Source organism: Hordeum vulgare, chromosome 6H (genome assembly GCF_904849725.1).
Source record: "Hordeum vulgare subsp. vulgare chromosome 6H, MorexV3_pseudomolecules_assembly, whole genome shotgun sequence".
Taxonomy (NCBI): Eukaryota; Viridiplantae; Streptophyta; class Magnoliopsida; order Poales; family Poaceae; genus Hordeum; species Hordeum vulgare.
Window position 1 is genome coordinate 11,635,159 of NC_058523.1, and position 13,183 is coordinate 11,648,341.

Consider the following 13,183-nt stretch of genomic DNA (forward strand, 5'->3'; position numbering starts at 1 on the left):
GTGCTATATATAGGCAGAGGACTTTAGTCCCGGTTTGAGACACAAACCGGGACTAAAGGTGACGCACATGCGGGCTGCACACCGTGTAGCCCTTTAGTCCCGGTTTGAGACACAAACCGGGACTAAAGGCTCCTTACGGGCCGGGACCAAAGCCTCGTGGGCGGCATTGCGATTTGGGGCGACGTGGCCGGGCCTTTAGTCCCGGCCCAGAGGGAGACCGGGACTAAAGGGTCCAGGCCAAAGACCCGTTTTCCACTAGTGCTCTGGTCAAAATTGCTGATCTGTCCAAAGGGCTCGTCGAGGGTGACCGCCTGTGTGTGTGCGTCGAGGGCGGAAATAAGCTTAGAAATTGAAGCTCACCATTAAACAAATCAGCATGGGCAATAGGTCTACAGTTAGAGCTAGTGGGGTAGGTTGTGCTTGTGCATCGAATGAAGATATACAAAAACTTCAATGAATTAAGGCTGGTCATAGTGGGGAGTATCATATAATAGTATCATGCATATGATACTATTGTATGATAATACCTTCACAGTGCATAGTATTATAAACTAGTATCATAGATAACCTTATTTATTAACATGCATAACACATAGTAGCATAGCATTTAACATGTTACGGTATCTACCTATGTTACTCTAACGTCCTATCTCTTCTTTAATTATCTGCCACATCAGCATGTTTGCTAGTGTATAGGATACTACATAAGTTACTCCCATTATGGCCAGCCTAAATCGTCAACCATCTGAGGTTGAAAAGGATGTGTCCAGCTGGTAGATTAGTCCAGTTTTGTGGTTAATTGCCACTAGTATTAAACTAACTGCTGATGCGAGCTTGATGGGAACCTGCTGGGGTGCTGCCGAACATGATAGTACAGTACATTATTCTCGTCAACCAGCAAGCCAAGTCCTCTATCTAGCTCTCCTGCCAGATCCAATCCATGTGTGTTCTCACCACAGCTTCCTCTCCGCTTGATCTGGACTTCAGCAACTCTTGCGGTAAACATCTACCCCCCCTCCCTCAATTTGTGTCCAGTGCCGCTATATGAGAAGCCGGCAGCCAGCTGCTTCCATTCCTTTTTCTTGGGCCGTTCTTGTGAAAGTTGTGCTCCTTCCTTCTGAATTGAACTTTTGACTTTATTTTGATTGTTTGTCAGTCTAGGAATGTTAGGAATCAAAATCGGGCACTCCTTAATTTTTCTATTTGAGCGTCCGACGTGTTGATTGTAGGATTTTTGTGGTCGGAAGAACATCAAATTAAGCTTTTGTGATAACAGGATGGTGCATCAAAACTCTCTACCCACTACTAAGTTGGGTCGGCAGCAGGTTGTCTTATGATATAATTTGAGGACTTCTTGATCGGTATCGTCTTAGTGTTACCTCTTTCATGTCTACTGTTATTGGTCGTTTGCATCTTAGATACATGCCATGACCTCTGCTTTACCGACGAATTCTCTAACACATACGTTTGGATGTGGTACGACATGCTGCCCAGCTTTATCTTTCAATAGGCGCAAGAAAATCCTTCATCTTTCCAGTACCTTTTTGTTGTTGAAAAAAGGTACATTAACTACATCCAAGACTCTCTACAGGCCCTTTTTTTTAGAAAAGGAGGTTGAAACCCCCGGCCTACAGGCTCTTCTAGAAGAAGTAACTAAGGAGTGCAAAACAAATATCATAGGGAGACCAATGGTCATAAGCCCCCCCCCCCCCCTAGCAATTATAGAAGGGCAATGGCCTCAAAATCAATCAAAAAAAATCTTGGTACTCTAAAGTCCAAAACAAACTGAAGTCCAGAAGGCGGCACTTCTGTATTCCACCAGCTTGGATAAGACAAAAAGTATATATGGACCGGTCGAGAAGAAATATGTGGTCTAATCTAGAGAAAATAAATAATTTTCTCAATATGCCTGCGAACAGAGATAATGGGTAATTACCCTCGATTATAGATAAAACTCCATGCTTCGAAGTTTTATTGTTCCATATTGGTCAATAGCCTGAGTAACCAAACTTCGAAGAGGCACTGTCGATAGCTCCAAGGCGAGCTATTGTCAGGGACGGAGCTCCCTTGCAGGCAATGGGGTCAATTGACCCCAGTAAAGTTAGCAACTCCTTCACTAATTTATCACTAATCATTACTCATTTATAAAGGATAACCCTATTATCATAGACATTGACCCCATTAAACTTTTTTTCAAGCTTCGTCACTGGCTATTGTTTAATATTGCCCAGGGTTAGGGGGAACCCAGACTTCGAAGTAGTAGTGTCGACAACTTAAATAAGCTAATTGGTTGATCGCTACTTAATTGCCACAAGTATTAAACACACTTCTTGCTATCATCTTGGATGACCTAAAGGCTTATGTTAGAAAGTCCAAGTCCAATCCTCAAATCAAAAATAGAACTGGCCATCTAAAAGGGATAATTTTTCCTCCTAATAGTGGTTCATCACTCAGGACATGTTCTGAGATAGCAGAAGTCCATGTAACTTGGTTAAACATAGCCATGTTGCTAATTTGTTTACAGACGGTTTCGATTTCGTGGCTATAAGGTAAATGGGTAAGCTTGATCTTCCAATGCATTATTGATCACATCTCATGTGGTTTTTACTTCATCTAGCATTGCTTACCTCCATGTGGAAGGTTGAGAGGCATCCTTCTTGGCGTTGAATCGGACTTTATGGACTTGTTGTCTATTTTGGAGGGAAATTTTCATATAAAATTCCACCTTTGGGCCCCTTTTGTTTGTACTAAGACTCTATGGACTCTAAGGACTTGTTGGCTATATAGGAATAGAGGATCAGCAGTGCCTTTTTCTTATTAACCCGTCATGTACCTTTGGGCCCCTTTTGTTTGTAGGTTTACAAAAATGCAGGATTGGGAAATACGCAGGATTGAGATGCATGCCATGACATACTGATCCTATAGGAATAAAAAAATGTAGGAACATGTAACAGATGACGATAGGTTGCAGCATGGACAAATCGCAAGAACTTCCTTATAAAATTAGCTAGGTGCATGGCATAGTTGTCAAAGAAACGCATGAAGGTAAGACTCAATGGAAAATATTCCATTGGAATTGCATCTAAAGTAGGGCGTAGGAATAGTTCCTATGATTTCTAATCTTGCAAACAAAACAGATTATAGAAAAATTCATAGGGAAATAAATCCTCCTGAAAAATTATGGAATTTGTTCATAATACCATTTTATCGGGTTGACACCAGTCTTCTTATATGTGATGTCGGCCCCATTTGGCCGTCACCTGTTGCCATGTTCAACTCCCCCATCCGGGTTCGTCTTCTTCAGAAACTTTTTGTCTGAAAAAATACACCTATGTCGGTCACTGCATACAACTTCCTCTGGTGTTTGATACCCATCAAGCTCGTCATTATAATCAAGCATAAGGTAACATAGCAGCACGAAGCAGAGCAAAATCTGCTTTCAAAACCAGGAATATTCTCCATGCTTACTTTGCTTGTAAAAAGTGATAGGATATGAAGTGTACTACTTTGTCTTATATAATAAAAGATTCGACAATGAAGTAAATCGTAACTGCAAAGCAAATTGTATCAGATGGAGACGAAAAGACTTTGAAGCCGCACATTAAAGGCTTCGAGCTATAGCGACATGTTTAGTTTTCAATGTTGAAGTTTTATGCAGATGCGTATGATTTTACCTTATCTGAGAAGTTTTTCGTGTTCACCAGATACAGACGGTACATCGAAGCTAGTCATACATATAAGGATATAGATAAAGAGTACTATGGAGAGCATGGCGATACGACGTCCGCGGGTCTTTTCGCTGAGATTCTTAAAAGCTATTACAAATAATTTTTCCGAGGAACGTATAATTGGACATGGTGCAACTGGAGTAGTTTATAAGGTATGATAATTACCACTTACATTTAACACCTTTTATAAGATCACTCGACATCATTGTTAGAGCCCATGTGCCATATTAACAAAATATTTGTATTAACAGGGAGTACTTCATAATGGGGAAGTGATTGCTGTGAAGAAACTTTACAACCGTTATGATTCATCTGGGGAGAAGCTGGGTAATGGCGAAGCACAATTTCATAATGAGCTTATGAATCTGATTGGGGTTCAACATCAAAACATTATACAGTTAGTTGGGTACTGTTATGAAACACACAATGAAGTTACTGAGTGCAACGGAAAACTTGTATTGGCTGCAAAGGAAGAAAGAATTCTCTGCTTGGAATACATGCCGTGTGGAAGCCTCAAGGATAATCTTTCAGGTACATATGACTGTCCTCTACCTCATTAGGCTACATTGTTTTCAATGCATGCATGTAAACACCATGACCCCTCTCGTATTTATTACCAATAAACTTTTTGTCTACTTTTACAGATGTATCATGTGGACTTAAATGGCATGAACGTTACACCATAATTAAAGGAATTTGTGAAGGGTTAAAGTACCTTCATACAGGATGTGGAAATCCAATTTACCATCTGGACTTAAAACCCGAAAATATATTGCTCAACAGGAATAAGATACCAAAAATCGGCGATTTTGGTATATCAAGACTCCCTGCAGCTGGTTCGATGCAAACATTTGTCACGCAAAATATTGCAGGAACACTGTAAGTTCACACGTAACTTGCTTCACCAGAAATATGGCCAGCCCAAATGTAGACCCGAATGAAATAGACTTTGTATATCTAATACTTGTGCAAACAAATTCACCGGATATATTTTATCAGATTGTTCCATATAATCATTTTATAATTATATTTTTGAACAAGAAGATATATAATGAAGTCTCAATTTTTTAGTATAAAGACAAAAGAAACTTATCAGCAAAGGTTAAAATTGTGTGCGATGGATCTGTCGCGCCAAGCGTATATTGTCAATGATACCGGTGCTATATCCTACGATTTAGTTAAGGAACAAATAGTGCTAAGGTATTCCGACCGTGATAGTGGGCCGATGGCGGCCAAATCACGCATGATTTAAAGCTTTGCTGACGAGTTAACCGACCATAGAATATGGTTAACAAGATGATACCCCACTCATTACTGTGGATTAGTAACAATAAGTTTCAATGAAATTTGGTATTTTTAAACATGAATATTTTTGATTAATAATATGAGAACTGAAACTGAAAATGCAAGTATGATTTATTATCATTTTAATTATTAAAATATTTATTTGATATAATCATATAAGTAGAAGAACAGAAATGAAGGACCTTTCTCATGTATGGTTCCATCTTGAGGAGGGCATTCTGCCATGCATAATTATATGTTGAGGTGGCATGTAATGACTTCTTCAGCCTTAAACCTCTCTGACTCCCTTCTTAGATGCATTGTGTGAATGTGTGCATGTAGAGTGAATTGTGTGCCTATGTGCATCCATATTATACCCGGTGTTTCTAAATAAAGACACTAGCTTATAGTACTAGATTTGCGGTATAATTAATCTCTCATATAAATAATTGTGTTTAACATCGTTCATGCAGTGGATACATGCCACCAGAATACCTCTTTATGAAGAAAATCTCATCCAAGTTTGACATATTCAGCTTGGGCGTCATAATTATACATGTAATAGCTGGGCAAGAGGGCAACCAGAATTATCGATATATGACTTCAGTAAAATTCATTGAGAACGTAAGTCAAAATGTTCTATGTTGAAGAGCTAGATCCTTTTTAAAATGGTATTATGGAATATTATGTTGTGTCTTACCTATATGAGTGCATGCCACCTTTTGGCATCGTGTTCCAACTTTGCAGGTACAGGAAAACTGGGGAAAACGGCTGGATGCAGCAGTTCCATCGCATACATTAGAGCAAGTTAGGACATGCGCCGAAATAGCATTAAGGTGTGTGGAGTTAGAGCGAGAGAAAAGGCCTAATATTACAGAGATTGTCAATGAACTGAATAAGATTGATGTTGACGAAAGTTCAGATACAGGCCAGGTATTATATAAGTACTCTCATTTCACAATGCTATCTGACTATTCTAATGCATCCATGAATTGACGACAAAGTTTAATCTTCACCTGCAACAACATGACCTCAATTTTTTTGTCGTGTCTTCCCTCTTTCAAGAACACGGGGGAAGAAGAGCACACAACTCTGGATAGACGGGTTGAGATTGATGCTAGTCTGATCATACCACCCTTAGAGGAATCCTCGCGTTGCATCATAAAAGGTGGCCGTCTCCATGATTTTGTGTCTGATACGATCAATTCATCGTCATCTGAAGACAACTTTCCCACTGTGGATGGTAACGAGCAAGTCGACCTAAAGTCGTTATTGGCTCGCTTGCTAGATGACCTTCTAACAGGAAGGTCGTTAAATACCGACGATGGTCATATTCGTATGATTTCAGTGTTTGAAGCACAGCGAGCCCTTCAGTTGATGTACCTCAGACAATATAACGCACCTATTCATGAGCCCTTCAGTCATTTGGAGACACTGGACTTGCGAGGAACCAGTGTAAGAGAACTGTCATCATTCGTTAGTCGACTAAGAAACCTCAAGTGCCTGCGAGCCGATGAGACCACGGGAGTACCAGGAATAGGGAACCTGACATCCCTAGAAGAGCTAAGGCTGGACTATGTTGGCACCTCGGTAAACTTTGTTATAGAGCTGGGCAAGCTGAAGAAACTGAGGGAGCTAGACATTTGGATACAAGAGCTTGACAAGATCTCGAATGAGGCATTGCTAGAGTCCCTCCACAATCTAGATAACATTGAGGTCCTACGACTGATGATTAGTTGGCGGGGTGAGGAGGCCAACTGGAACATATATGAACCTCCTAGACAACTCCGTGAGTTGCGCCTAACTATTAGTTTTCCTCGACTGCCAAAGTGGATCAGTGTCTCATCTGTTCCGAATCTCTCGCACTTGTCTGTTGATTTGAAGGTGGTCGATCAGCAGGATGTGGATATGCTTGGGCATTTATTAAAGCTCGTTAGTCTCGGCCTGCAGATGCCATCAGATGTCTTCCTTAGCATTAAGGGTGACAGTCTATTCCCCAAGTTGAGGTCATTTGACACGTCCTCACCATTTAGGTTCCTACCTGGAGCTATGCCATCCTTGGAATCTCTTCACTTCAAAGTAGACGTCCGGGCTTTGAAGCATGCCGGCTTTGCTTTGAATGACTTTGCTGCCTTGGGGAACCTCCTTCGACTTCAAAGTATGGAAGTTGAAATTAACTTCAGGGGTGCTCGTGAAGTGCACGTGGCAGGGACTGAGCAAGCAATGAAGCGAGCCGTAGACAATCATCCCAACAATCCCACCGCTAGTATCAGGAGAACCTGATACATAGGTACTTACTGACTCTCCTCATTTAATAATATATGCGCAACCTGATAGATACGTTTCTATCTCAAATTCATCTAGTTGATCATCTTTTCTTTTTTCTTTTGTAGTAAACAACTGGCTCCTGTGATGGACTGAGTTTAGAGCAGACATAACAACTTCCCATTATTATCGTGTCTCAAAGATTAATCACTATGTACACTATTTTTCTGAGAGAAATACTAGTTTTCCCTTTTACGAGCTAGCTGTGTTATAGGTGTTTCTCTTTATCTCAGGAACACATAGCCGATGCAATAGCGAATCACTTCTTATCAAAGGTTGGAAAAGCTTATTATCATGTTTCTTTTCTTTTGTAACCACATGTATGATGCTTACATTTCTAATGGCCGTATCTTATAGATTGGCATCATTTATTGAAGACTTTTGTGACCATGCCATATTGGAGACTTTTGTGACCATGCCACTACCAGCATCAACTACAAGAGACGTTTGCTTTTTAGTGAAGTGGAAGTTTTACTTAAAACACCAAGTTTGCTGTCCGAAGTTGCATATTCATAGTGCTTGTTTTTCTCTCTCACTCTAATTTTTTCTGATTTATTCGCTATCCATTTAAGGCCCTTAACCTCGAATCATCCCTATATATGGGTCTGACACTTGATTTATATGAGTGTTAGCTGCCTAATGGTTGTTGATTTCTTGATCCGGGACTATGCTAAAAGTTTGATGGATAGTTTTTTGGGTCTGACTATATCTCATCTAGAGGTGAGATAATACCTAGGTATGACATCAACACTGTTTGTGGTCCTTTTTTGTTTGCTTGTTTATTTGTTTGTTTGTTTGTTTGTTTCTCTCTTATTTGACTTGGACCTGTTTGTTTGTTTCGACTTACTCACTCCAGCCAGATGAGGCAGTAACCCAGGCTTATAAAATCCTCTATCGCCAATTGATTAAGTTTCCCATGAATATACGAAGTATGTAAAAGGAAAAAAGTAACACAAAGCCTGGGGCCGACTCCTTGTTAGACCGGAGTAACCATATACCATATCCAGACCCGACTCATACCATAGTTAGTGAATTCATTTGAGACATCCTTTTATTCGAACACCGGAACTTTTGAGCGAGCCAGACCCGACTCATGTCATAGCTAAAATAATGTTTATAAATTACAAAATATTCATAATTAAGAAAAATGTTCATGTAATAAAAGAAAACATGAATTAAATTTTCTTTCGTAAAACATAAAAATGTGCGTCAAACTAAAAATATATAAGTTTAATTTTCATAAATTAAAGACTGTTCACATGTATAAAAAATGAGAAATTCCGAAGAAAAATTATGAATTTTCAAAATACAAAAGGTTTGAAAACAAAATGTGGATAAAGAAATGTTCATGATATTAAAAATTGTGTGGGAATATGGGAAAATATTCATGAAATTGACAAATTGTTCAAAAATTTGTTAGGCTGAACTTGCGAGTGGAGAGTGAACTTGTAATTGGTACTAAAAAAAGATCAGCCCCAGTGACGTGTGAGTGGAGAGTGAACCTGTAGTTGGGACTAAAAAAAGATCTGGCCACAGTGATGCGTCGAGGATGTACTTGCAACTAGGAAAAAAAGTCAGCCCCAGTGAGAGTCCAGGGTAGACTTGTAACCAGGACAAAAAAAGGTTAGGCCCTAGTTATGAGTTGAGAGCAAACTTGCAACTGAGGCAAAAAAAAGAACGGACCCTGGTTGCGAGTTGAGGTGCACTTGCAATTGGGTAAAAAATAGGTGGGTTCCCAATTGTGAGTCATGGATGGGATTGCAATTGAGACAAAGAAAACTCGTGCCCCGGTTGCGAGTCGAGGATGGACTTTCAACCAGAAAAAAACATCGAAACCGGCCTTTGAGGGTGGGCTTGGAATTGAGACAAAAAAGTTGGAACCAAGTTACGAGTCAAGGTTGAACTTGTGACTTAAAAAAAGGTATGGCTCAGTTGCGAGTCAATGATGGACTTGCAACTGAGACAAAAAAAAGTTGATCCCAATTTTGAGTAGAGTGGGGAAAAAGATAGGGCCTCGATTGAGACTCGGTGGTGGACTTTCAACTGAAAAAATGGTTGGACCCTAGTTGTGAGTCAAAGGTTCACTTGCAACGTACACAAAAAAGGATCGGGCAGGAATTGCGAGTGGAGATGGACTTGCAACTAGGATACAAAAATGTTGGGCCCCTATTGCGAGTCAAGGATACACTTGCAACTCATACAAAACAAAGTCGGGCCCGAGTTGCGAGTGAAAGGTGGACTTGCAACTAGGAAAGAAAAATGTTGGGCCCTAGTTACGAGTGTGCATTTGAAACTCAGAGGAAAAAAGGCCGGACCTGAGTTGCGAGTGGAAGATGAACTTGCAACTACGAAAGAAAAACATTGGTGCAGTTAAAAGTCGATTGTTGACTTACAACTGTGACAAAATAACAGTCCTGTCCCAGTTGTGGGTTAAGGTTAGAGTTGCAACTGGGATAAAAAATGATTGAGCTCAGTTACGAGTCAAGAATAAACTTGCAACTAGAACAAAAATATTTTGGCCCTAAAAAACAAACAAAGACAAACTTAGATGAGACATCATTTAAAAGTTGTTATAAATCCAAATTATTTTTATGAAAAATAAATAAAAGGCATGGATTTTATGCCCAAAAAGAGTTTAAAAGCAAAAGAAAAAAACAAATAAACAAAAAAACAAAAACAAAAAGGTGTTGGTACAGAGAGTGACGAACATGAAATGCTTGAAAGAAATGGTTGAAACAAAATGGAAAAAGTAGTCCACGCCTCGGCGTCTCTACTACTGTCTCTGTGTTTTTAGAAACACTACTATCTCACTAAGCACACAAAGTGATTATACAAAAGAAAAAAAGTAATACGCAGCCTGGTAGATTAAGAACACTACTGGAATGAAGGGCTACGGCCAAATACCGTTGGCATAGGGTAGAAGGCCGTCGGGATGGACGTATGCTGACGGCCCCATCGGTATACACCCATCAGCAACGTGAAGGTCTGCATATCTGGATGGGACCGTCGACGGAAAAAACCGTTGACATATGGGCCTATGCTGACGGTTGCCGTACAACCGTCGGCATAGATTCATCGTCGATAATCGTGCACGCACAACGATGGCCGACGGCTTTGTCACCACACTTTATTCAATAGAATCCGACCACGGGTCGTCTGTATGCCGATGACATAGCGTAAAACTATGGCGATGGCGCCGTCAGCATACAGACGACACATGAAAGACTTTTGTGCGGCCTAGAGTAAAACTATGCTGACAGCCTGAACATTCCGGTATTCAAAAGTCCAAACGGCCCTGCAAAATAACTAGCGAGAGATTCGCTTCGCGTACCGACCGGTAATACAACAACGCATGAGGGCTGGAACAACGAACGTAGCCGAGAAAGGCGCACAAAATCTAACATGCTATATCCTAACGGTCAGGGATGATCTATTTCACATCTAACGTAATCTTTTACATGTAATACTTGCCCTGTACCAAATTCAATTTTAAACTAGTTTAGTTTGAAAAATCATTGCATTGTAATATTTAAATTAGAACTATTGCCTCATTTTAGCATTTTTAGATAAACTATGATTTGATGTGCCGTTATTTTGAGCTTGTGAGCTTTACGTAATCTTTACGGCAACGGTTTTATGACGGGATCTTCCATCAGTGTCCGCGCACATGCCTCCACCGATCCATGAATTGATGCGTGTCCAGATTGGTGTTCAACGGTGAAGTGGGCCTTATCCTAGAGAAATAGTCGGCGCCTACTTCCAATAACATATCTTTAGATTATTTTTGGTTGTCAACATAAACTTGAGATGTGAGGTAGCAAGAGAAACTTGCGCTCACGCAAGTATTGATACCTATCATGCTAATCATGAGCTATCGTGTGTTGGTTTCTCAGCGTGTGGGCAACTCCACTCGTACGTCTCACTCCCTTCCCATCCCACCTCTATATATACACAAACACTTTCTACTTGGTATCATATCATCCATGGTCTCGGACTATCAAATGTAAGATATATAGGATTGGCCTTCAACTTAATTAGCTTTAATGGGACTTTGGAAGAAACCAAATCCAAGCATCGCATGCAGAACTGCTAATTATAAGAGTGTGCGAGACCTACATCATGCATGCAAAATAGCCCTAGTTTGTTCTCTCCGGTAATGTCATCGAGGGTCAGCTGTAGCTTACAGTACAACCAGGAAAAAAACATCAAACTTTCAGCCATCATGCCCCCTTACACAACGGTGATGAACAATCGCCTATTGGGGGCATCTACGATAGAAGCCATGGGATGCTTTCTCGGTGGAATGATTCCACTGTATACCTCCTCATAGCGGCAGCGTATATTTCCCACATTCACTATCATGATTCCTATAGACCTAGTCCGAATGGAAACACCCATAAATATTGCCACATTGTGCTACAATTGAGCGAGCACCTTGCAACTGTAAATCTTATCATTCAAGATTTGCTTGAATAATGTTGTAGTTGGAATGCATATATCTTGCTCCTACTTGTATTGTCCTAGTTGTAATAAATGTTCTTTTAATAATTCGAATGGATTTTTCAATAAGAGTAGCAACTATGGATGCATAAAACTGTATATGCATATACTTTTGGGGTGCCCATGATGAGCACATTGAATCTTCTGAAATTTGCATATGTGCCAGGTGATGGACTAGTTAGTGGCCCTGACTACCGTTGTTGCATGTGTGTCCTCGAGCGAGCAGGCGGGTGCTGAAGACAGTAAGAAGAGGAAAAAATCCCATATGGAAGTACTCGTAGATCTGTTGGTTAGGAAGCTCGCTTGAATTAAGCTCTACTTCAATTGTAGCAGATCCCCTTCCAAATTTTATTTTGACAGAATTTAAAGAAAAAATATAAATAAAACAATAGAATGGGCATGCATATAAAACATGGAAGCTAAAAATAAAACAGAGTGTGTGCCACTGAATAAGCCACTCGTTTTCCTTTGCGCTGCTAACAAGTTTGAAGTTAAATGTTGGATTTTTGGTGTCTTCTTGGGGCAGCGAGGTTAGAGATTCTCGTCAAGCGTGCATGACGGCACGGTTTGGTGGTATGTTCTTAAGATCCCTTCAAGAGTTCAATGGCGACGAACCGGGCTCCAAAACGCTGGTCCTCAATACACGTGCATGAAGACTTTCCGGCTGTCAATAGGTCAGGTCCGATATGTGATCGGCCATGATGACGTGTTAGTGGCTCATTCTGATGGTGATAGTGGCTGTTCGGTACTCCAGAAACTTTGATATAACTTTTATTATATTTAGAGTACTTCGTACTTTCCGAATTTTTAAAATAGATTAGGGGTATTTTCACAAAAAAAAATTGGTGTTAACAGAATTACCCAATTTTGTGCTAGTATTGTCCATATGGAAGTATCATGTGCCTACTTCTTGCGTTGCTCACGCGAATTGTTGGGTAGCAAGAAATATTCACTCATGCTAATACTAAAGTCTAACCGTTAGCCATCATGCCTTTGATTCTCCTTTCAGTTGCTCAAGCACGTGCAAAGCATGAGAAAGAGCCTCACTGTGGCATGCAAGTCTAGACATATCCATCTATATATACACAGACGTTTCTCCTTTGAATATCATATTCAGGGTCTCAAACTCTCAATAAGGTAGGTTTAACCTCCAATTTAATTAGCTTTTGTGAGAATTTGGAGGAAACCAAATGCAAAGACAAGATGCAAAACTGTTGGTTGTATTCGTTCACCTTACCAGATCCCAGGCTTGGTAAGCTCTCCATAGAATCAAACGACGAAAAAAGTATTCATTCAGCACATGGTTTTCAAGGTGAGCTGCAAGCTTGCAGGTGGCGGAAGAACCA

General features: G+C 40.3%; 1 protein-coding gene across 1 annotated transcript; it reads left to right on the top strand.

Moving 5' to 3' along the window:
- Positions 1 to 910: 910 nt before the first annotated feature.
- On the top strand, positions 911 to 7,295 carry LOC123404887. The gene is made up of 7 exons (XM_045098816.1): positions 911 to 998; positions 3,705 to 3,880; positions 3,980 to 4,259; positions 4,373 to 4,607; positions 5,486 to 5,636; positions 5,760 to 5,945; positions 6,078 to 7,295. Exons 2-7 carry the CDS (start codon positions 3,761 to 3,763, stop codon positions 7,293 to 7,295), a joined length of 2,190 nt encoding a protein of 729 aa, XP_044954751.1. The 5' UTR covers positions 911 to 998; positions 3,705 to 3,760.
- Positions 7,296 to 13,183: the final 5,888 nt, after the last annotated feature.

What these genes read in the sequence shown, in the direction of transcription:
- LOC123404887 (XM_045098816.1), top strand. Translation starts at nt 3,761, where the DNA reads ATGGAGAGCATGGCGATACGACGTCCGCGGGTCTTTTCGCTGAGATTC. An exon ending in CCTCAAGGATAATCTTTCAG is followed by an intron (nt 4,260 to 4,372) that starts GTACATATGACT and finishes CTACTTTTACAG; the next exon opens with ATGTATCATGTGGACTTAAA. An exon ending in CAGTAAAATTCATTGAGAAC is followed by an intron (nt 5,637 to 5,759) that starts GTAAGTCAAAAT and finishes CCAACTTTGCAG; the next exon opens with GTACAGGAAAACTGGGGAAA.